The 23057-nt window shown below is 40.8% G+C and overlaps 1 protein-coding gene across 2 annotated transcripts in view; it reads right to left on the minus strand.

Annotated features, from left to right (window-relative positions):
* Window positions 1–4776: 4776 nt before the first annotated feature.
* Window positions 4777–23057, minus strand: part of UGGT1 (UDP-glucose glycoprotein glucosyltransferase 1) — a 43437-nt gene continuing 25156 nt past the window's right edge. For both annotated transcript variants that reach the window (XM_081864048.1, XM_081864047.1), the window contains 18 exons: window positions 22856–22987; window positions 21003–21133; window positions 20410–20505; window positions 19982–20084; window positions 19390–19469; window positions 18353–18542; window positions 17660–17818; window positions 17239–17324; window positions 16780–16864; window positions 15718–15806; window positions 15044–15148; window positions 14470–14554; window positions 13643–13825; window positions 12625–12785; window positions 12049–12163; window positions 10964–11080; window positions 10035–10203; window positions 4777–9676 (listed from right to left, as the gene is read on the minus strand). In XM_081864048.1, the coding sequence (XP_081720174.1) occupies window positions 9651–9676; window positions 10035–10203; window positions 10964–11080; window positions 12049–12163; window positions 12625–12785; window positions 13643–13825; window positions 14470–14554; window positions 15044–15148; window positions 15718–15806; window positions 16780–16864; window positions 17239–17324; window positions 17660–17818; window positions 18353–18542; window positions 19390–19469; window positions 19982–20084; window positions 20410–20505; window positions 21003–21133; window positions 22856–22987 (2112 nt within the window). In that variant the 3' untranslated portion in view covers window positions 4777–9650. The remainder of the gene's footprint in view (window positions 9677–10034; window positions 10204–10963; window positions 11081–12048; window positions 12164–12624; window positions 12786–13642; window positions 13826–14469; window positions 14555–15043; window positions 15149–15717; window positions 15807–16779; window positions 16865–17238; window positions 17325–17659; window positions 17819–18352; window positions 18543–19389; window positions 19470–19981; window positions 20085–20409; window positions 20506–21002; window positions 21134–22855; window positions 22988–23057) is intronic.

The raw sequence follows: 23057 nt of genomic DNA on the forward strand, positions 1-23057 counted from the left end.
AGAGAGAGGAGGGTGAGGCACAGGCTGTGACATTTTTCTAGAAAAATGGTGCCGAAGTTCCCCATGTTCTCTTGTAATGGCAATGGCGCCCACTGAGAGGTGCCAGAACTGAGTTCTGGCGAATTCTGGCTGGGAAAAAACACCCTGGGCACAGAGAGCTCAATGCCAAGCACCACTGCTGGGTACCAAGAGGGGGCGGGGCAAGGAGCTCTGTGTGGTGTGGGTGCAATGGCAGCAATCTGATGCGGCACCTGCACTGCACTGACCTCCTTGCACCTCAGTCCTCTCCCTCTCAGTATCTGGCAGTGACACTTGGCATTGGAAAACCAGGGGCGCAATGCCACCCTGCCTGTGCCACCCTGACAGCAGCTACTGCAGTTGCTATTCTGATGGTAGCTTAGAATGAAAAAGCAGCTGGCTAGGCGCCAATTGCCTAGAAGCAGCCTTAGGATTTGGAACCCCCTCACACAGGGCCAGATTTAGGTTTGATGAGACCCTAAGCTACTGAAGGTAATGGGGCCCTTTATATGTCCAGCTGTCCTTTGTCAACAACAAATTGTCACTGTTTTTTGTGTTGAATATATGCTATATTGTAATTTATGGGCTTAATAGATATCTGAGGGATGCAGGTGGCGCTGTGGGTTAAACCACAGAGCCCAGGGCTTGCCGATCAGAAGGTCGGTTGTTCGAATCCCCACGACGGGGTGAGCTCCCATTGTTCGGTCCCTGCTCCTGCCAACCTAGCAGTTCAAAAGCATGTCAAAGTGCAAGTAGATAAATAGGTACTGCTCTGGTGGGAAGGTAAACGGCGTTTCCATGTGCTGCTCTGGTTCGCCAGAAGCGGCTTAGTCATGCTGGCCACATGACCCGGAAGCTGTATGCCGGCTTCCTTGGCTAATAAAGCGAGATGAGCGCCGCAACCCCAGAGTCAGTCACGACTGGACCTAATGGTCAGGGGTCCCTTTACCTTTACCTAATAGGTATCTAAAGCCATTTGCACATAACAAAATATGTATTTTATCAAAGTAATTGTTGAACTGAAATACAATTAAGAAGTATATTATATTTATCTTATATTTTGGAAATGTACACCCAGTTTTTGTTCCCTTTACATTTTGGGGGGGGGGGCAAGAGAGTGGGGCTCTAAGCTTTGGCTTGTTTAGCTTATACATAAATCTGGCACTGCCCTCACAGCCCCTAAGGTCATGACAGCACTCTGGTTAACACACAATACAACTATCCTGCTTTGCAGGGCCTGTAGGAGAGAGCAGCTTTTGTTTGTTTTTCTGCTGCATGGACATTTAAACTTTAAAGTCTTAAATAAATGAAGCAGTGGCTAGAAGGTCAGGCCCTTCCTCAACAAGCCTTTGATGAAATGAAGTGACGACTTATTTTCATTCTCCGGCCTTCCTCGTGTTCCAAAATAACTCCCATTTGCTGAAACATCTTTAAAACAAAAATTCACATGCATTTTAAAAACAACACAGCAACTCAAAATACTACATCAGCTTATGCTTGATAGTACTGGAACAATTTTCAAATCATTTTTCTGCTTGTGGAGCACAGCTCTTGCTTTGATCAACGCCATAAAGGGAACAGGGACATTTATTATTCTGTTATAGTCAAGGGCGAGTGCAGAAGGCCTTCTGCATCGCCTCTTGAGCTAGCAGAACAGACTAAGGCTGTAATCGCAGCCCCACTTACTGACAAATAAGCACCATGGAACAATTTGGGGCTTACCTTTGAGCAAAGCATTATATGATTCAACAGACACCCCTGCAACCTAACATTTCCGCCATAACTTGTTTGCTTTGTGGCAGTCTCACATATGCCCAAAATGAAAAGACTGACCACGAAATGGGAGCATGAGGAGGGAAAGACAAGGGATACTTCCTACTTCATATATATTACGTCTGATGAGGAGTAAAATGATTAAGGGTTATTTATTTATCTTATTTGAAAAATGTACTTGCCACTAAACATTTCTGGCAGAAATCCCTAAGTAGTCTACATAAATTTATAAAATCAAAATGACAAAAATGCAATTAAAATACAAATAAAAGTTCACATACATACATTGTTCTGAAAATGAGCCACACTCCCCCCCACCCCCACCCCCAAAATAATCTGGCTTGTATAATTGCATTTTTATATAGATAGAGAAGTGGTGACATGAGACCTCAGGAATTGTGCAGCATTTTGGTAGTTTTTGTAAAAGGATCCCCCATGCTTCTTGACAAGGTGGTGCTGGTTGCCCAGTGAATTATTCATTGTGAGATAAGTCTAGAGGTTGCATGTGATTTTAAGATTATAAAAAGCACTGGATGCTACCAGAGATTTATGGATGTGGGTGTATTCCATTTAACAATACCTCATTATAGGGGTGCAACCTATATTCAGGTTTGGCTTAAAATTGAAACAACACAGTACATTTAAGACCCATAATTTAAAACAAGTCAGTTGCTGAACAGGATAAGACTCTCAAACTTCCAAAATAGGCCTGGGGAGACAATTGGGTTTTTAGGAGATGTTTGAAGGACATTCCAGAATATCTTTTTGGCGAGGGTATTCTACACATGAAAAGAAAGTGTCTGAGAGGCTGAATGCAAAAAAAGAAAAAATGAAATGTATTAGCAGAAACTAAAATCCCCAAAGGGAAAGCTTTGCCAAATCAGTTAACCCATAAGAAGTCAGGGGCGAATTATACTCCCCTAGATGGTTGCTGCTCATCAGAGGAACACCTGAGCTTCTTGAAGAAAGGGTGGGGTAGCTAGATTACACAGCTATTTACGAAAAGGCTGAATCCTACCTGGTTTTTAAGGGGGAGCACAAACTCCTCCAAAATAAGCCATTTACTTACTCCTAGATCACCAGAATCTTTGTCTTATCTGGATTAAGCTTCCGCTTGTTTGCCCTCAACTAATTCAAAACTTTGTATTAATTCTGGATGTTCAAGATCAGGAATGTAACCCAAAGCTGCTTATGAGGCAGTGGTTATGCTGCAGATCCTAATTTTTATGAATTTGGTATTTGTGCTTGCACTCTCTCACCTTGGCTGTGTAGCGAAAAAGCTGTAACGCATAGTAGTAGCTGCTCTTGATTTAAAGACCAATATGCAGGAAACCTTAATAGACCATTCTAGGGGTACATGCAGAAACGCAAGAACTGTGCATTTCCTGTACCGAGGCCTAATTTTAATAGAGATCACTAAGAGCCATTTGCCTTTCTTCTTTGTTAATTCTCCTAACTGAAATGTCATTTCAAACCACATGGAACAAATGCGTCTCCCAATTTCAAAACACTGCTGGGAATTTCTGGTTCAACAGTGCAAGTGCTCCACCTACAGTCACCATGGACAATACTGTATTCCGATGAGCAGAAATTCATGGAGGTGTTGCTAGCCTGTGTCCTTCTCCCTGCTCTTCTATGCCCACAGCGGCCGCTGGTGTGTAGAGGAAAATGCCTGCCCAAAGATGTTCAGTGCTAAGCCCCAAAACAGGTTTGTTTTGATTGTCTCACTGGAAATAATTGAACAGATTGTTCCATAAGCCTCTGGCATGCAGCTGGGAATCATGTGTGGTTATCAGAAAGTCAGGAAAGACCAGCAAGCTGGCACAAACAAGATGGAGAGCATATAAGTCACATAACCTGTACATGATTGGTCTAGCTCTACAACTTGGAAAATGGACCTAAATACTTGATGATAATGGACCTACTAAAGGACAGAAATTCCTCCAAAACTGGCCATATACGCCCCAGTTTCTTTGGAGGAAACTGGAAGATTCACAGGCTAGCTGTTAAGATGCTACTGCTTAAATACTGGTGTCTGGAAAACAGAGCAATAGAAACACTTATTTCCTGCTTTGCAATATTTAAAACTCCAAATGAATAATCAGCAGTGCGTCCAGCCCTTGACTAAGTAGAGCAGGAGAACAGACTTACCAGTGTACTTTCAATAGTTTATGGTTTCAGCTTACAGTTAACTATATTTTAGTTAATATACTGGCAACTGGGTAATCTATCCCAACTGGGTAATAAAAGTGAAACATTTAGTTAAAGCCTATTTTGGACATGAGCACTTCATTGTGTAAACTCTTCATATGACAGAATACACTGCATATAGTTACCTTTGTTTGGTTGGGTATCTAGGGCTGGGAGCTGGCATTTTCTGCCTACACATACTCTCTCTGAAAAGGTAGAAGTAGGAGTGGCATTTGTATAACATGGATGCAATTTGCAAATGTACACATGCTTATTAACATGAGAACTAGATCCTGGCTACAAAGCATTAATGGCATGCAATATTGGGCAATGTAATGAAGAACAGGTAACCCAACACCTTGAATATTTTATTATAATTGCTGAATGGGAAACTCCATGATACTTTTGAGTTCCCTGCAAGAACTGGGTACAAGTGTGAATTCTAAAATAATTCTCTCTGCTCTTTTATGGTTATATTCCATCTTTTGAAACCTGCTCTCATGTGTTCTGTCAAGTCATTTATTCATTTAAATAGTAGTCTGAGTTATGCATTCACCCTGAGCCCATGACACAGCAAGGACAAAAAACAAATAAAACGTCTCACCTGAATGGCCAAGTTCCTTTGATACAGTGGGAAGGACAACCTTTTAACTACTGGAATACCTCATACCACTTTTCAGTGGCTAACAGAAAACCCTGACACACTGCAAGGCTTTCTCAGATACAGTTAAATTCTGTAAATTCTGCAGACGCCAAACTTAGTACATTATCAGAACCCAATAAATCAGAACAACATTTGTTAAAGAGGAACAATGAAAATAGCTTTATTGTGTTTAGCAGACCTGGGAGGATAAATTATAACCTGGTAACATTCTGAAGGTACTGAACATTTTGTACATCAACAGATATGAGGAGCTTCACTCAGCACATTATTATTGAATGGGGACACAGCTGAAAGAGAAAAAGGTATATAAATGCTGCAAAAAAACCTTTGCTCATTCCCATTTTAAGCCCAACAGCTAGCTAACAATTACTTCCATCTCTGACTTTCATGCTTTAAAAAGAAAGGGTGGGGGAGAGAGAAAGGGAACTGCTGGAATTTCTTTTGGGGTGGGCAGGGGAAAGAGAAGAGCAGAAATTACTACAACACAGGCAATCTTCAAAACAGAGTTTGCAAAACCAGCTTGATATTTAAGTCTCAAGGACATTGAAAGTACAAATAGGGACCTGTCTATTTGTGCTTACAGTATTCTGTACAATGAAGGTTCTATAGTGCTTTTGTAAGCCAGCATTATTCTTCAACCAGTGTGATTTAATGATCACTAAAAAATAGTGCCGTTTTTCCTGGTCTAACAGATAGGGAAGCCTATAAATGAGCCGATATAAATAGTAATGTACTTATAACCCAAGTAACCCAGCAGTACCATCCTTTTAGGAGAGAATGGTTTGTGCAGGGACATGACCACCATAAGCTGTGTAACTACTGTAAACCAAATTGCTTAATACAGCCATCTAGGTCCCTTAGCTTTGTTATCCCTTTCACCCCTCCAATACCTGAGCCAACCCACTTTATCTGATGGGCCTCCTGATGGGCATAACTACTCCAGGTTTCTAAGCTTCTCCTCCATACTTAAGGGAGAGAAATTGAGCATGAAAAGCAATGACCTTATGTGGATCCCTTATCAGCTTGCTTCACCACCACCCTGCACACCAGATATCCCCAGAATCCCTTACTAGCTAAGCACCTAGGTTCCCCCTTCAGCCAGTTGTCAGGATGCAGTAACCTAGATAAGGAGCCAACAAATACAGATAAGGTAAGCATTTCATAGGAAATCTGCTAGAGTTATTTTTCAGGCAATGCTTTAGATTTAGATTTAGTTAAGCACTAAAGTTTAATGTGTGTAATTATGTCAAAATAAAACAGATTTTATCTATAAGTCAGCCTGAATATTTGTGTTCTGCACTGACTGGCAGGGGCTGGAACTTTGTGTTCTCCAAAGTCTTTAGGTGAAGGAAGTTCCCTCATTTGGGGAGAGCCCTCTTCATATAGCGTCATAATGCACGGATGGTGAACAGAGACACTTTCTGTTGAACTTCAGTCTTATAATGGGACATCGAGGTGGCTGTGAATCTGAGCAAATATGAATGTCTGCTACCTTTCAGTTGCCACAGATCCTATGTGATGCAGAGGAAGCAGAGAGAACATGGAAGAGGCAACTGCATCAATAGCCTCTCTCATTCTCTTTTTCCTTTGTTCAAGTTGTGAAACCTGACAGAGGAGTTGTCATCTCTTAAGGAGCTTCAGAACCCACAAGTCTAAAGACAGAGCATTGTTGCTTGATCACCACCCAAACTGGGGGCAAATGAATGTTAAATAAGGGGGTGGGGGAGAGAATCAAACTGCCAATCCCAAAGAAACGGCAGTTTAGAAAAATATTGGTTTCCATTTCCTTATTTTTCTACTTTGATTTTCTGGAATGCTAACACAACCTTCATACACAACTGGAAAACATTTCACACTGAACTTTTAAAAATCCTCTTTATGAAGCTAAGCAAGCATATAAAGCTGTCTCAATAGCTGCAGCAAGTTTAATAAATAGCTTTCCAAGTGCCTTTCTTTAAAATAGCACAGTAAGCGCTATACTTTATGCTCTATTGGTGGCGCATATGTCAAGAAAATGCAGTTCAATTCTGTTCTTGTTGAAATCATGTCACCCCTAGCTCATTCAAGAGCTAGAAAATTACTCATTTCTTCTATAATTAAATAATTGCTCACAACTAGAGGGTTTGGCATATCACCCTGACTAGAGCATCTGCAAATCTTCACACTGGATCATGTACACCATATTTCAGAAGGTAAATGTGTTCCTTTACAATCAGCCCTCCTGGTGTTTCCATAAATTTAGCACTACATCAAGTCATTTGTGTACCAGCTGAATTACCTTCACTGAAAGTTGGATACACCTAAGCCTGAGCCACTTACGCTCCAAACTCTTTCTGATGTGCATGGTCTGGTATCAATCAGAAAGGCATTTGGCAGCAAGGTGACCTAGTATCCATGTTGTGTAGAGAGTATCTGGTGTGGTGGTGAAACTATTTTGACCTTCATGAAACTGAGATAAGCAGCTCTATGCTGAAAGCGAGATTTAGGTCCATTTTACAGGCTACGTGAGAAGCACTCTATATTTACTGCTTAAGTCCTCCACCCTCAGCCCAATGTGGAGAACCTGAAGAACTTCTTCTCCATTATCAATGGACAAAGAATTTTTTCACCCACAGTCAGTGAAGGCTCATTAGTCTGTTCTCTCAAAGAAGCCCTGCTCACTGGTCAATCTTTTGGAAACAGCCCAGAAAAGAGCATTTGGGTAGAAGATATTGGAGAGGGTCCATGTTCCTCAAGGCTGTGGCTCACCACTTTGGGAGCCTTACCCTAGGGATATTTCGGCTCCTGTATATCCCCACTTCTGTAAAGATTGTCCTTTGGATTAAAAAAGAGAGACTGGTTAAAACAAAAGCATGAGTTCTGGGCATCCAGAGGGCTGTCTACCCTATTTGGCCTTGGGTGTTTCTGGCCAGCCCTCACCTTTTGCAGGCAAGTGTATTAGATGTCTTAGGCAGCTCCTGGGAGGTAGGGGAGGTAGGGGAGGAGAGACAGCCCCTGTTCCCTTTTGGAGGCATCTCCCTCTTTGCCTCATTTATCTTCAGAAAACTTATTGATACAGACAACTCTGGCCAAAGAAAATCCCATCATGCCCTTTGTTACCATTAATCTCCCCTGAGTGTTCTTCTTTTCCAGCTCAAATCAAATAGGGAACGGGCTATATGATCCGCCTCAATCTACGGGATCCTTGCTACTGCTGAGCAATTTATTTGGTAGGCATGGAATCCTCAGCAGGGGTATGGATGTGAGACCAGGTCTACCTGTGGACTTTCAGGATGTTGTGCTTCCTACACTGTGCCTGGATCTGGAATGCTCTGATCTGGACCCAGGTAAGCTAAGGGAACTCATATGGAAGCTGCTGGATGTTGAGTATCAACATGATGTTTTTTGTCTGCTGCCCATCTAGGTGGGAAGCAGCTGGTGTGTTCAGTCCAATTTTCTCTTCCCCAGCTGAGGGGGAAGGCAGAACCAGATGTCAGGACAGAGGGGGAGATGAAGGAAGAAGCTGCTCTCTAGTCAGCTTAAATTTATTTAACCCCCTTTATAATTTCCCTTCCCCAACCATCTGGTTGCACTGAAATAGTGGGGGAAACAATAGCAAATACTCAGGGAAAAAGTGAAAAAAAGTGAAATCCGAAGACAGAAGATGAAAGAACTCTGAAAAACACCCTGCTTCCTTGCTATGAGCCAGGGCCAGTCAGGGAAGAGGAGCTTCTGCCCTTAGTGAAGTTAAAAGAATGACCTGGTTTGATACTTTTTGCGGTGATTTGACAAGATTTTACAATCACAAATGGCTGTTTAGTACATCTCAAACATGGTGGTTTTGTGCCAGACTTGCTTACTTCATATGAAATGGAGATTGTGGCGGTGGAGGGAGAGTTATTGGAGATAGAAAACGGAGTAAAGTACAAGGTTGGTTATCTCCTTCAAAGGTCAGTTTTCTAGAGGGAAATGTTTTCCGCAGCTGGAAACCTGGCCCAAACAGAATTTGAAAAGTGTGAAAGCAAGAGAAGACTGACATTTTATAGTAAGAAGCATTTAAGGAAAAACTGAAATGAAGCAATTAGGAAGGGCATGGAGCCCACGAGAGGAGGATTAGAGTGTAAGATTTAGGAACTCTAAGGCTTTATTGACCTGAAATCACTCTTGTGTTTGAGGGAAAATAAACTTATGAAACTTACAAAATCAAAAAGCTTCCACAGTTTTGCATAAACAAAAGTACATTCATGAGAGCCACAAATTCACAGAAGTCTTAATGCCCTACTAATTTTGCAGTCTTCAATAACAACTCTCTTAGGTCTGCAATGAAAAAAATATTAGATGCCACACACAGTTTGCTTCATTAAAATATGCATTCATTTGTAATGTATATTTCTTGAAGTTGGCTGGGTTGCTTTGAAATTTTGCCTTACAACGAATGAGTTATTCACAATGCATTTTAAATAGAAGGAACTGTAGTTCTTCGAGAACTGAAGGTATAATTTTCTTTTTTAAAAAAACCTGAATCCGTTTGACATCTATACCTGTGTAATTCGATTCAAGGCATGACAACAAGCCCTGTTCAAACCTGAAAGAGTTGGCCCTACCTCAATCCACAAAGGAGGGCAGTGCCTGTGTATTCTCAAGGTTTTACCCTCTCAGAGTAGTACCTTTCTTCTGGGCTCCTGAGAAAGGCAGAGGTGACCCAGAATCTCGATGTCCAGTGGTGCAGTAGCCAAAAAATAGATGAAGAGACTTGCTGCTTTTCAGCATACATCAATCATTTCCAAAACTGTATATTCCTCTGTGGGCTCCTCCATCTCTTGCAGGCGTAAAGAAAGATAGTTCCGCTAATCCCAATCATCCAGATTCTATTCCATCAGCCAAAATCAAATTCGAATCATGTGTAATACAGCTTGTCACCCTCCCCTTTAGTTTTTCTTAGCAGTCTTGCAAACATACTAGAAAAAACTAGCATTTGATAGAAAAATTGTCTATGAAATAGTCTCACATGGTGGGTCACCATAGATCATAATTCCATATGCGCTGCCATTTCTGTGGAAGAGGAGAGGGGGAATATGTATGAAAGTTACATAACCATGACTTTAGAACCACTTTTTAAAAAGCAGTTAATATACTGATTTTCCAAAGGTCAAAATAACTGAGGGACTGACTACCATTTCTTCTAGTGCAGACGTCTCACCTTTGGCACAATAAAACCTGCATAGTCAGTTATCACAGGTTGAAGTTTAAATGGCTCACTATAGTATATTTTCTGCATTTATGCCTTAAAATGGTCCAATTTGAGCTTTTGTGTCTTAGGAAATGGGCAGACAACTCCATCACCAGGCACACCTGACCTCAGTGTACAGGTAACAGCTGCATCTTAAAAGCAGTGAGGGAAACCAATTACCTTCTCGACTTTGTGGTTTAGTTTCATTTGTCTCAAAAAGCACTCCCGATTCTTTTTCTTCGTGGAAACGCCTAAAAAGCTGCTTAATTTCTTGATCATAGTCCTGCCACTCAGGGACGATTCTCATCGCCGCCTGCAGCTTTGGCTCTTTGGTCATTGGGTTATTGCACTGCAACACAACACAACACATAAGTCATTGCCAATAAATCTGTGGCCTTTCATACATACAGGGAAAACTTACTGAACAGTGCCTGTGTAGCTCAAGCCCTGAATATGATTGGACAGCGAAACTATGCTGCTCATTCTATTTTAATTTCACTGTTATTGGTCTGATTCACATGCCACGTTAAAACCATAGTTAAAGCTGGGAAGCATTCCCATGCTGGGAAGCAAGTCAGAGTCTGGGCTTGAGCTTGTGGTTTGTTTCTTTCCAAACAAACCTTTGTTACTAAATTAAACCATAGCTTGTATTTAAATATGGTCTAATGTGATATGCGAACCAGGCCACTAACAACGGTTGCAGTTTTTCCAATTTAAACACTGTAGAATTCCACAAAATTTAGGGGATGGGTCTGAGATCCCTGAACATAGTTTCATACATATGCATTGCTATGCCAGGTTGCATATGGTCCACAATTGTGAAGCACTCACTGCCTGAAGGCAACACCTTTACTAAGAGGTCACAATTGATGCTTTTGGTCCCCAGGCCAGTCTTTGGAGATTAAATTACCACCTGGGAATGCAAAATCTGAACACAACACCCCCCTTATTTAACTGATGAAGTTTTTCTTTGAAAAAGTATGAAAGCAGGAAAGCTAGAGAAAGTATCCTTACTGCTGTGATAAAATTATAGAATTTAAACACATTGAAATCTTACTGAAATGTGGCACGTGCCCCTTCCTGCTTTGTTGTGTACAAAGGAGTCTTACCAGATCAATGGTTTTTGCTCTTTTCTTCGAAGTATCATCGCACCACGTTTCACACCAAAGCCACTCTTGCGGGAGTGATTTAATGGGCACCTGATGGATCATGTTGTTTGGCAAGTCCTGTTGGAAGGAAAACAAAATTGCAGTTCTTTTAACCCAGTAATCATATGAAAACTAAGAATAGTGTGGGTACAAGAAATCCTGGAAAAGCAAGCATGAACACAAACAAACAGCCCTCCAAACTTTAACAGCAAAAACATGACCAAAAAAAATTATACGCTGGAACACAAATCTAGCTGAGATCACCCCATGTGGTTTTCAGACCATAAAAGATTCATGAAGAAGAGACAAGAATGATGGATTACAGTTATAACAACATGAAGACATTGGACAGAATGAGAATTTGTAAGCCCTCAGTATCTAGCTGTTTTTCTTTTTCAAGCCTGGCAACTATCGAACCATAAATTATTGGCTTTTAAAAGCAAAGAGCTCTAGTTCCATCTAAGTGACCACGTTTCCTCCTGTCCCACAACTGATACACTTGGTTGTCACACCGGTCCTAGAGCCCACATGCCACAGAAGGTCCCTTCAGTTTATGGTTATTGAGTTCCACTTGGCCATTCACCTGCCACTAGTGCTTTATGTGTCCTATTTTGCCTCCATACCAACCTCAATATGTGTCCTCCCGCCATCAAGCACCCATCTTAATTACCGTATTTTTTGCTCTATAAGACTCACTTTTCCCCTCCTAAAAAGTAAGGGGAAATCTGTGTGCGTCTTATGGAGTGAAGGCAGGCTGCGCAGATATCCCAGAAGCCAGAACAGCAAGAGGGATCGCTGCTTTCACTGCGCAGCGATCCCTCTTGCTTTTCTGGCTTCTGAGATTCAGAATATTTTTTTTCTTGTTTTTCTCCTCCAAAAACTAGGTGCGTCTTGTGGTTTGGTGTGTCTTATAGAGCGAAGAACACGGTACCTATGTGCTGACCCTGCAGCTTTCCAAAAGATAGAATTCTGCAGATGCTTTAAAAATTAAGTTGTTTAAAATTATCTTAAAAAACACAAAACTGTAATGAAAGCATAACAAGTACCTGATCAAGGTTGGAGAGACTGTTGGGATCCTGGCTCAGGCCTTGATATTGTCCTCTAAGCCGATCCCCAGCAGCTATCTTCCGGAACTTCTTCAAATCCACAACATAGAGAGCACTAAGAACAAAGAGAGCAACTGTTTCACTGACTGCTACCTTAGGAGGTAAAATGCAAAATGCACAGATAAGTTTCTCAAAATAAATATATCACAAGCAGGCAAATTGGATGAATGTTCTAAAAAACAGAATGTATCACATTAATCTATTTGCATTTGTTCCTGTCAAAGGTAAACCCATATGTCTTATGATAAATTAACCTATGACAATGAAGATTTTGTGTCTAGGAAAGCATACAAGAAATAGACTACTATTGTCTAAAATGTCAAATGGACACTCTTCATTTTGTGATGGAACTTCCAATACAAGAGGCACAAATCCTACACACAAACACATGTTTTCAACACCATTTCACCATCACTAGACAGCAGCAGTTGGATGATGCAGCGCTTTCAAGTAGTACTATAAAAAAAAGCAGAAGCAAACAGCAGCACAGTATCAGGAACAACAAACTTCTATCACCTGATGTGGTATTTTCTTCCTGCCAAGTGACTTGCCCAGTATCCTGACTTCCAGAATCTGTATCCATCCATCTCTCTGCGACTTTCACAGAATGGTGTGTAACCGTAAGGGGCCCCGTCCAAGTTGAAATCTCTTAGCTCCTTGAGATCTGTACGCACAATCTAAAGAAAAGTCATTCATACCCCACTTTCAATTTCAGTTCTGTTGAGAATGTGGGACTACAACCTCCAAAAGTTATGAGAGTTATTAACTAAAGGCCCATCAAGATTGACAGGTGAGATACACATGACAGTCATGGCTTCTCAACTTCGCTCTCATCTCCACTAGCAATGCCACTGCCATAGATGGGAACAACTCCAGACCCGCTTTACCAAATCAGGATCTGCCCTCTGTTTCTTTGACTGAACATGACCCAAGATGGCAATGAACTCTTCCTTCCCTTCTCCTGGGAACTGTACAGCTTCCTTCCACCATCCTAACATAGGCTCTGGGTGGAGAGAAAGAGCAATCAGCCACAAGCAGGTGTTAGTAGAGATATGGGATAGGCCTAACATCTGCTGAAGGCACAAGACTTGCTGTGTTTTGGCTCCCAGAGCATTTTACTGCACTTTTCTGAGAGTACCCTCTTGCACGTGCCAGCAAAGATGTATGGCACTGACCTGGTACAGTGGTGCCCCGCAAGACGAATGCCTCACAAGACGGAAAACCTGCTAGACGAAAGGGTTTTCCATTTTGGAGGTGCTTCGCAAAACGAATTTCCTATGGGCTTGCTTCGCAAGACGAAAATGTCTTGCGAGTTCCTGCGGGGGTTTTTTCCTTTTCCTCCCCCCTTTTTCTAAGCCGCTTATCTGCTTATCCGCTAAAAGCTGCTAAAAGCCGCTAATAGCGCTAATCCGCTAAGCCGTCAATGGGCTTGCTTCGCAAGACGAAAAAACCGCTAGACGAAGAGACTTGCGGAACGGATTAATTTCGTCTTGCGAGGCACCACTGTAATTTTTGAAGCTTGAAGACCACTTACCTGGTCAGCATCTACAAACAGGAATTTATCAACAGCAAGGGGGAACAGCACATCCAGAAAAAGAATTTTGTAACCCCAGATGATGCGCTGCTTCTCTGTTTGCTGGTGAAGCCATCGTGGCCATTTGTACTGGACTAGTTCATACTGGAAATTGTATTTTTCAGCCATATATGGGATGAATTCCTGGAACAAAATAATGCTTTGTGGTACCAACAGTTTCTGATACAAAATTATATTTAAAGTACAGTCATGCCTCGGGTTACAGACGCTTCAGGCTGCGTTTTTTGGGGGGGTTGCGGACCGCCAAAACCCGGAAGTACTGGAATGGGTTACTTCCAGGTTTCGGCAATCGCGCTTTGTGCATAAGCGCCACATTGCAACCCGCGCATGCACAGACGCACCACTGCGGGTTGCGGACGCTGCAGGTTGTGAACATGCATCCCGAACAGATCACGTTCACAACCCGAGCGTCCACTGTACTTTATGCTTATAGCAACACAAAAACAAAACCCAATAAAAACCTTAAAGGAACCAGATATTTATTCCTCCCTGGTCTGCTTTGGGAGGAAGAGCAGGATATAAACATGACAAAAAGCATCTATTGTCTCTTGTATATTTTAAATGCTTTCTAAGTTGGCTCGGGTCTTGTTTTTGAGAAAATAACTTAAGAAATTTAATAAATACAATTACTACCACTAATCTCTCAATGACAAAGGTGCACGTGCAAGTAGCTGAAGATACACAGAAACAGACATAGTAGAGGGAGAGGGGCTGGGAAGCTTCGGGCTTCCAACAAAGAAAATATAAAGCAAGTTCTTACAACAAACCTTAAACGTAGGTGACAAATAGTTCTTCAGGAACCAGAACTTCACTGGAGTTTGTGTGTGTTTCAGCACAGATAGCATCATTATCCTGTTAAGGCAATAGACAGGCAAAGGTGATTTAAAAATAAATAAATCTAGAACTAACCCAAATTAGCAGCGTACAATGTCCTGCTTTCACATCTCGCTCCTTCAGGCAATTTGTATTCATGAAATTACTGATGGCACCACAAGAAGATCAATATTATATGACCCTTGCTATATCAGCATACTTTGACCAATTGTATCTTAATAATACATACCATAAGGCAAGTTATTTTTTTTAATTTTTTTTGGTGCTGCATTATGGCTATATTCATACAGGGGGGGGAACCCACAAGGTTTTTACATATATGGTCTTATATTCCAGGTACACAGAACCATAGAGTTGGAAGAGACCCGAAGGGTCATCTACTCCAACCCCCTGCAATGCAGAAATGTAGCCTATAAAGGTTATATACAGAGTCTCTCAAACTGTGGTTTACAAGTAGTAGTAATATGCTTTCCAATTTGAGTCATGCACTACTGATTCTAGACTAACCGGAGAAATCTCTCATATAGATGCCCTGATGCCACAGAAAATATGTTGATCACATCATCCTTTTCCTGCTTCACCTCTTCTTTCTTCTGTCCGCCTGTGAAGCCCCTTAAAAAGGAGAAGGGGGGGGGGAGAGCAATGTTTATACTGCAACGTCACATAAGACAGCCAGGTTTACACTTCCACTCTATATTCTCCACCTAACCAACACTTGTTGGGACTGTAGCAGGCATTGCCTGCCTGCCTGGGATGCTTCATATTATCATAACCTCAAGATGGGAAACCTAAAGACAGAAAATCCAGCCTCTTTTGAATGTGAAACATTCCATTCAAAAACAAATGCACTGATTTCATAGAACTTTCCAATGGAAGCTCCTGCCACCAAACGTTAATCACACTCGCTGAAAAAACAATGAACAATTCTGCAGACAGCATTACAACTCTTCTCAAATTTATTCACATTTGATTTAGTGGCAAAGCAATACCTACTCCTATGAAAGGATGGCATCAAGTCATTCTTAATCAAAAAATTAAAAAGTACTCTAAATTTAGTGATGTGGTATTTAATTATAACGAGGCACATCAGGATTATATGTATTCTGTAGCAGCTACAAGGATCAAGGAATCTTTCAGGTTAGCAAACTTGAAAGGCAGTGAATGAAGACAGCCATGCTCACCATTTAAGAGATTCCCAAAATCCAGATTCGTTTTCATTTGTTCCATCACTTAGCAAATCTTCATTCAGCATATCCAATTTCTTCTGAACCTGTGAAGAAAGAACAGTGAATTAGCTTAAGCTTCTTACTAAAAGCTTCTTTTGAAACACCATCTGGCTTGATGTCCCCCCAATTAGAATTGTGCCACACTACCAAGTAAATTGTAGACAATGACACCTTGAGGGGCAGGGAGGATATGTTTGGCTAAGAAATCTCAAAGTGAAATTCCAGCTAGCTCTTTGGCTTGAAGGAAAGGTGAAACATTCAATTTGAGTAAACTGCATCTCCTACAATATCACTTCCGGATTACCTCGCATGATGAGAAATACTAGAAGAAAAGGTGGGCACACTTCCTCTTTAATATATGTCAGGGGTGGGGAACCTGTGACCTCCAGGACTGCAGAGCCTTTCATCCCTGATCTCTGACCACGCCAGCTCGGGCCGAAGGGATTTGGAAGCCATCATCTGGAGGGCCACAGTCTCCCCATCCTTGATGTATACAAGTAAACTCAGAAATGCAGGTTTGGCAACTATATTCAAACACAAAAGGTTATTAAATATATTCTAGGACCTGCAGTGTGTAGTTCTGTATATATATAGGCCACCCTTCCGTTTGCATCTTTCCCTACCCCCTCCTGTTCATGGGGTGTGTGAAAGCTTGGTTTCCAATGACCCCTTCTCCACATCAGCATCCCATTCTGTGAGTTGGCAGAGCATTTGTAGGGCAGATGCTCCTACCTAACAGACAAAGAAGGAGCCAAATGGAGCTTCCTTTTGCTCTTCTAATAAGCTGGGAAGTATAAATTCTAGGAAGAGGTGTTGCATTATGGATGATTATTCAGATGTTGTCCCATCTCCTAACTTACCCGAAACTTTAAAGGATTGCATTTCTCTGTTTTGTCCAGAAAGCCCTCTCTAGGAGGGCAAACATTGTCATATTTTTTTATAAATATGCGGTGAGTGTGTGCATTTAAACAAATGTTGCTGTAATTACTACTTTTATTGTGTCTTTTTCAAACTCACCTTCACTTTAATAATTTTGCTCTTGAAGTTGTTGATAACAACAACAACATCACTGGCATCTGGTGGAGAATCTGTACCATCGTGGCTAAAATTGATCAGAATAATTAAATTAAATTAGCTCAATAATCACTGTAGGAGGAGTGCTGTTTTGTTACTAGTTCTGCTAATTCTTTCCTACTTTTCATCATGGACCTATATCAAACAATGCTTTTCCTTCACAGTACGCCTCCCAAGTATTTCAGAAAGAAATATAAACTGAAAACATGAAACACATTTCACACAATTCCTAATTTGTTAGCTTAGGGAGCTGAAGAGAACCCAGATGTGAACTCGTGTATTGCCAAGTAAGAGAGAAAAAAACCCTGCTCAACACAATGCCATGCTGAAAGACCATACTAGCCCAAATGGATTTTAACCAAAAACATACAAACCCAAGAGTAATGCTTTTTACCACCTCACCTGTAAATTCTGTAGATATCATCAGACCTTCCCTTTCTAAGTCTCAGAAACCAGGAACCAGGATTGGCTTTCAGCTGGAAGTAGCCCTGTGAAGGGAAAAGAGGAAAGACAAATACCCGTGATAACTTGCTTAGTACTGAGCATCACATCAAGATGAGAGAGAATAAAATGCTTCCCTTAATTAGCAGTGGTTACACAGCAAACAAGCTCCCGAGAATATGATGGCCAACCCGCAATCAGAATGCTCTGTTAACTCTGTGTTCAAATTAGACCTTAGGAATTAGGCACTTCCAACACCAGAAAATTTAGGCTTGCCTCTTCCCATATTAAAAGCATAAGTCACTTGAGTGGCCAATTGGAGCCCTCAGATCTGTTTCAACAGGTTTTCCACTTTAATTCAGTGAGGAAAATAGTTGCTTACTAAATTGGCCATAACAATGGTGTCGACAACCACGGGGTTTGCTGATGTTCCCAGTGTGAACTGGAGCCCTCGCGGGGGCTGCCCTGTCGTGATATCATAGCAGTGCCCTTCCAAAAGGAGGTGCTCTAACTCATACTCAGCTGCCACAACACTCTCCACCTGGGAAAAGGAAAACACATTTTTTAAGCAGTCAAAAAACATAAGGTAAAAACTGAGGCTGGTGGCAGATAAAGTCCAAGAGCACCTGGAGGTCCCCAAGGCCCCACCCCTGTCTTAAAAGTAATACAACAGCAGCAAAATGGCTTATTAATAAGAACTCCCATATGCATGGTGGGGAAACCTCATGCAAGAAAATGATCTGCACTGATTTCAACTGAGCACAACTGGCTTCAGTTGCTTGTGGTTCTTGCTGCTATCAGGCAAGGCACAGTGGTCTGCCCTGAAACAAACAAACAACATTTGGCAAAGGGAGGAGTGTGTTTGTGCAGTTTGCTCTCCAAATTTAGCCGCACCAGTTAATCAGAGCAGTTTTAACCTGAAATTAAGGCTAAAGTTGATTAAATGGTTTTGTTTGCAACCCAGCCAGATGCATGGGGTATAAATATTTTTATTTCTTATAATTACTAGTAGTAGTATAAATTCTGAAATGAACCCTCCTCTTCAGATTGGGACACACACATTGACTGGACTTACCTCCGCTAAATAAATGTTGTCAAGATCATATGGTGTCCTTACTGACTCCACCATCCAGCTCTCAGGCGTGTTTAGATTCAAAGTAAACAAGGGGGACTGGGGCATATCCAAGAATTTGGCTACTGGGCCAGGAACAAAGAGTTTCTCTGCACTGAAAGTTATTTCTGGCTCCAAAACGTAGCGATAAAAACTAAAATTTAAAAATGACAAGTATCAGAATGTTTTAATTTCAAATCCTGCAGGTGTTACAGTCAATTGTCTTTATGTTATGCCTTTCAAATCTGTAACCTTGATAGCCTCTGCATGCCTAGCATTTAAGATACACGGCTTTGAAAAAGCATACTGTTGGAACCCCACAAGCAAACAACCTTCTAGGTTCTGGTGCTTGAAGATGTGCCTCAGCTTTTCCTTTTCCTAACAAAACTCAAGCCAAGCATTTTTAAAAACTATGCGCCTCTCATATTACTCATTCCTTTCTTCGCCTTTCTGTGCTTCTATTAAAAACAAAACAATGACTGGGGCGTAAAATAGAGAATTGAATTCCTATGTTAGCAACAACACCAAAGCATCAGAAAGTAGAAGACCGAAATGAGTCAGAAACTTCACTCTCTTTCAGCAGTCTCCTGAAATGCCATCCTGAAGATTGACATTCCATTATGCACAAAAAAACTGCAACATGAAGAGAAAAGTCCCAACCCCCATTGCATGAACCTTTATTGTAATAAGGATTAATTTTTGTCATTTCTGCAGATCTACTACAAAGCTGACAGAACATAGGATGGCTTTTATCACTGAAAAGAAGCCTAAGATCACAAAACAAGATTTATGTGGAGGCATTCCTTCCAATATGGAAATCACACCTCAATTGAAGTGGAGGCTAATGCAGCTCTCTTGAAACTCACACAGCCCTGCCCACACAGTTTGAATCTACAGTTTTCTAATAGTAGTATCAAGAGGCAAACTTGCAGTATTTTTTAATAAGCAGTGTAGTTTTGCTTCCCACTTGATTACATTTTATAAAGTTAGCCATTCCTCACCTTTTCAAAGGCATGTCAGAGAGTTTGGACTGGCAATTCATAAAAACTCTGAGGTTCATGTTTATTAGTTTGTTCAATACCTTAAAACAAAACAAGGGACATAGAAAGTTAAATTCACAGCTAATTGTGTACATTTCTTGCAATGCCCTGCAAATCTGCAAATTTGTCTCTTTCTATTGGCTAGCTAAAGCTGAAATGCTCAGATAACTTTCTGTGCAGCAGCCACACTAAGGTTATTTAGAAATGATCTGGGATGAAAGAGAAAGGTTAGAAGGATCGATTTTTAAAAGGAAGAGATTAGAGGGGAGAAACAGAAAATCTTGTTACATGATGAGCTGAGGTTCCCATTAAACAGGTTATATTTTATTTAAATAACCACCTTAAATGTTTTAGTCTTCTCCATATTGATAATAATTACTTTCCAATGTAAAACAACTTAAGTTCTGGATATTAAGCTTTACACAAAAGGCAATGTGTTTTCAAGAGTGATGAAGACAACCTTCTATATCAAGATAAGGAAAGGTAATGTTTGGTATATTATGAAACATTCTTCAGCTATTGGTTATACTGCAAACTAATAGCATATTCACACCATTAGTAGTGGAGCAAGTCTTTGTGCATCTCTGGTAGCAGGGTCCACAACAGCTACAACGTCAAAATACGTCTCTCCTTCCCTTGGTCTTAATTTAATTGCACTAAAGAAAAAGAAAAAAATACAAACTGACATTTGCATGTTATGTTTTAGCCCATGAGAGAAATATAAGCAATGCCTACCCCCACTCCCACCAAGAAGTGCATAATATATTCATCAATGCCTTCTATAAACAGAGACTGAATTGTCAATGCATAGGAAGAAGCAATCAATTTCCTATTTAGTCTTACATCCCAAATGATGTATTAGCATTCTCTAATTCTAGCAAATAAAAAAAACCCAAGTTAATGTGAAACTTTTTGAAGATTATAAAGCAATTTACATAACCCATATACATAAAAGCAGAATATCTATATCCATATATTTACCTGTATCGGTCCTCAAAGAAGTGGTATTCAATTCTTGCCTCTCCTTTTGGCTGAGCAGACAGAAGAGCATCCACCTTCATTACAAGATCACTTGCACTACAGAGACAAATTCCATCTGCTCAAATATTTGCTTTCCATGCTAAAATGGCCTAATCAAGTGATATTTTTAATATGGAAGCCAAAGACACACTAGATGCTTTAGCAAAAGATAAAATAGTAACTAGTTTGGATCCAGCAGTGTCATGCACAAATAGAATGACCCCGCCTTTGTACTTGCACAAGAGTAGCCTACTTCTGTGAATATAAACCTCCCCCCCCTCCAATGCTGCAAACCCCACCTGAAGGTTTCCCAGTCTTCAAGTACGGCTTGGGAGGGGAATGGCAGAAAGGCCCTGTTCTGCAAGAGGAAGTCTGTCCTCGGTTCATAGAATCCAACCCATTATGAGAACTTACTTGGAACCTAAAAACTGGTATTTTGTACTAGTACAAAAATAAAAAGAATCTCCCTCATCTACTCTGTTCCTACTTATAGAAATCAAATGAACAAATGGAATCCCCAATTTTCAAACTGTCACTGGCTCATTTTTACTTACAGATCTTCCTCCACTCCTAGCTCCTGAACGTGAGATTTTATTTTCTGCCCAGAAGTCTTTAAAATAATATTCTCCAGCAAGTGAAAGTCATCCTGGTTAAAAAGCTCACCATCTTCCAATGGCCCAATGATCTAAAGATAAAATGGAAAATTAGGTTGCATTAGAGCAGTAAGACGGTCAAGGAAAGTGAAGAAAACTGTGGCGGGACCATAATTACTCACCCCCTGTGATGCACACAGTAATCCAACTCATATTACTGTTCAGAATTTAACCAGTCAAATATTCACTACTTCGAAAGTTCACATTGTCTGTCGTTGCACGAGCAACTGTGTCAATTGCTTCCTACCATATGAACCTTCCCAATGAGGTCAACATCTGAGGTCTTGGCTTTCACTTCATGAAAGTGAAGTGGTCACACAAGACAGGGCCATTTTGGTGCTGCCTCAAAGGCTCTGTAATGTGCTCCTGCGAGAAGCATATTTGTGCTTTTCTACTACTACTACTACTACTCCTGCTACTGCGACTATTATTAAATTTATTACACACTCTTCACCAGCAGGTCTGGGATGGGTTACAATAATTTAAAATTCAGTATTAAAAAGGCTTAAAACAAATTATAGTCACAGGGATAGAATGGATGCTGAAAACACACATCTCAAGTGTTGAAGGCCAGAGATGACAAGACACACCTCTGTGGGGAGGGAATTCTACAACTTAGGGCTGTCACAGAGAACGCCCTCTCCCAGGCCATCTTTGTCTTACTCCCTGCCAAACGTCTGAGGAGGCAGAGGTACCAAGAGGGCCCCCTCTGCTGATCTTAACATCCAAGAAAGTCCACAGGAAATGAGGTGCTTTCTCAAAAATTTGGGGCCTAAGTCATTTAAGGTTTTAAACACTAACATGAGCACCTCAAATTGGGCCCAAAAACTAACTGGCGGCCAGTGCAGCTGTTTTAAAACAGCAGTTACAGATAATGCATTCTTATTTATCATCTGGTTGGTTGTTTTTTGCAAAAGTTTTTTTTTTAGTACAGATATTGTCAGAAGCCCTGGGGGCTTTGTTAAACTGAAAAGTATTATACAAATATGGCAAGGAAACAAATTTTCTTAGGATCAAAACCATTTCACTGCCAATCAGTTAAGAAAAACTGAATTTCAGGGAAAGCAAAATAGACTGCTTATAATTGACACTGCTGCCTTCTTTATTCTTACCGCTAAGACAAATGCTGTACATTAGAACAGCCACCAAAGTGCTCTTTGGATCCATTAGTTATGCATTCCCAGAGGACTGGTATGGGAAAGTGTTTCATTCTGAGAAGCTGAATGCTGCTGTTAATTATTCAAGGTGGCTTTCTCTCTCTCTCTCTCTCTCTCTCTCTCTCTCACATACACACACACACAAAAGGATGTGGGGCTTATTAGGATAAACAGGTGTAAACAATAAAATTCCAGGCTCCAAGATACATTACTCAAATATATGGAAAACTCTGTTCATTTCCCAAAGTATGAAATCATACACTTCTATGTAATACAACATTCAACCTTTTTTGGGCCTTCCATTACAGGACTTTAAAAATTATATAGGAAGTAGCTCAATGAAAGTAAAGTGAACCCAGCTATTAATGCCACCTTAAACAAAGACCTATCATGTACTGGTAATTTTCAGCTCCAACTAATTTTCAAACACATCTCAAATCAAAAGACTGGATCCCATTATTTTTATTGACTAATATGCAAAGTTAAAATTATCAACTCCCTCAAGTGTGGAGAATTAGGCGGGCTAAGCACGTTGAAACAGTTTCCTGGAAGTGAAACAGCTCTCTTTGCGGGGGGGGGGGGGGGAATCCAGCTTACCCTGCCATTGCTGATCACTGCCCTCTGCCCTTTTTTCAGTTTAAGAACATCCCTGGAGTACATGGTATGTGAAAGAACAAAATCCACTTTAGGAGAGTCAAAGGCTTCCTTGAAAATATCAATATCCATACCCTGAAAGAAAAGAGACCCTGAGTAAAAGTAAGTTCAGAGACAAGACAGGAAAGCTGTAAATTAAAAAAAG

The sequence above is a fragment of the Podarcis erhardii genome (genome assembly GCF_964252035.2).
Source record: "Podarcis erhardii genome assembly, chromosome: 5".
Taxonomy (NCBI): Eukaryota; Metazoa; Chordata; class Lepidosauria; order Squamata; family Lacertidae; genus Podarcis; species Podarcis erhardii.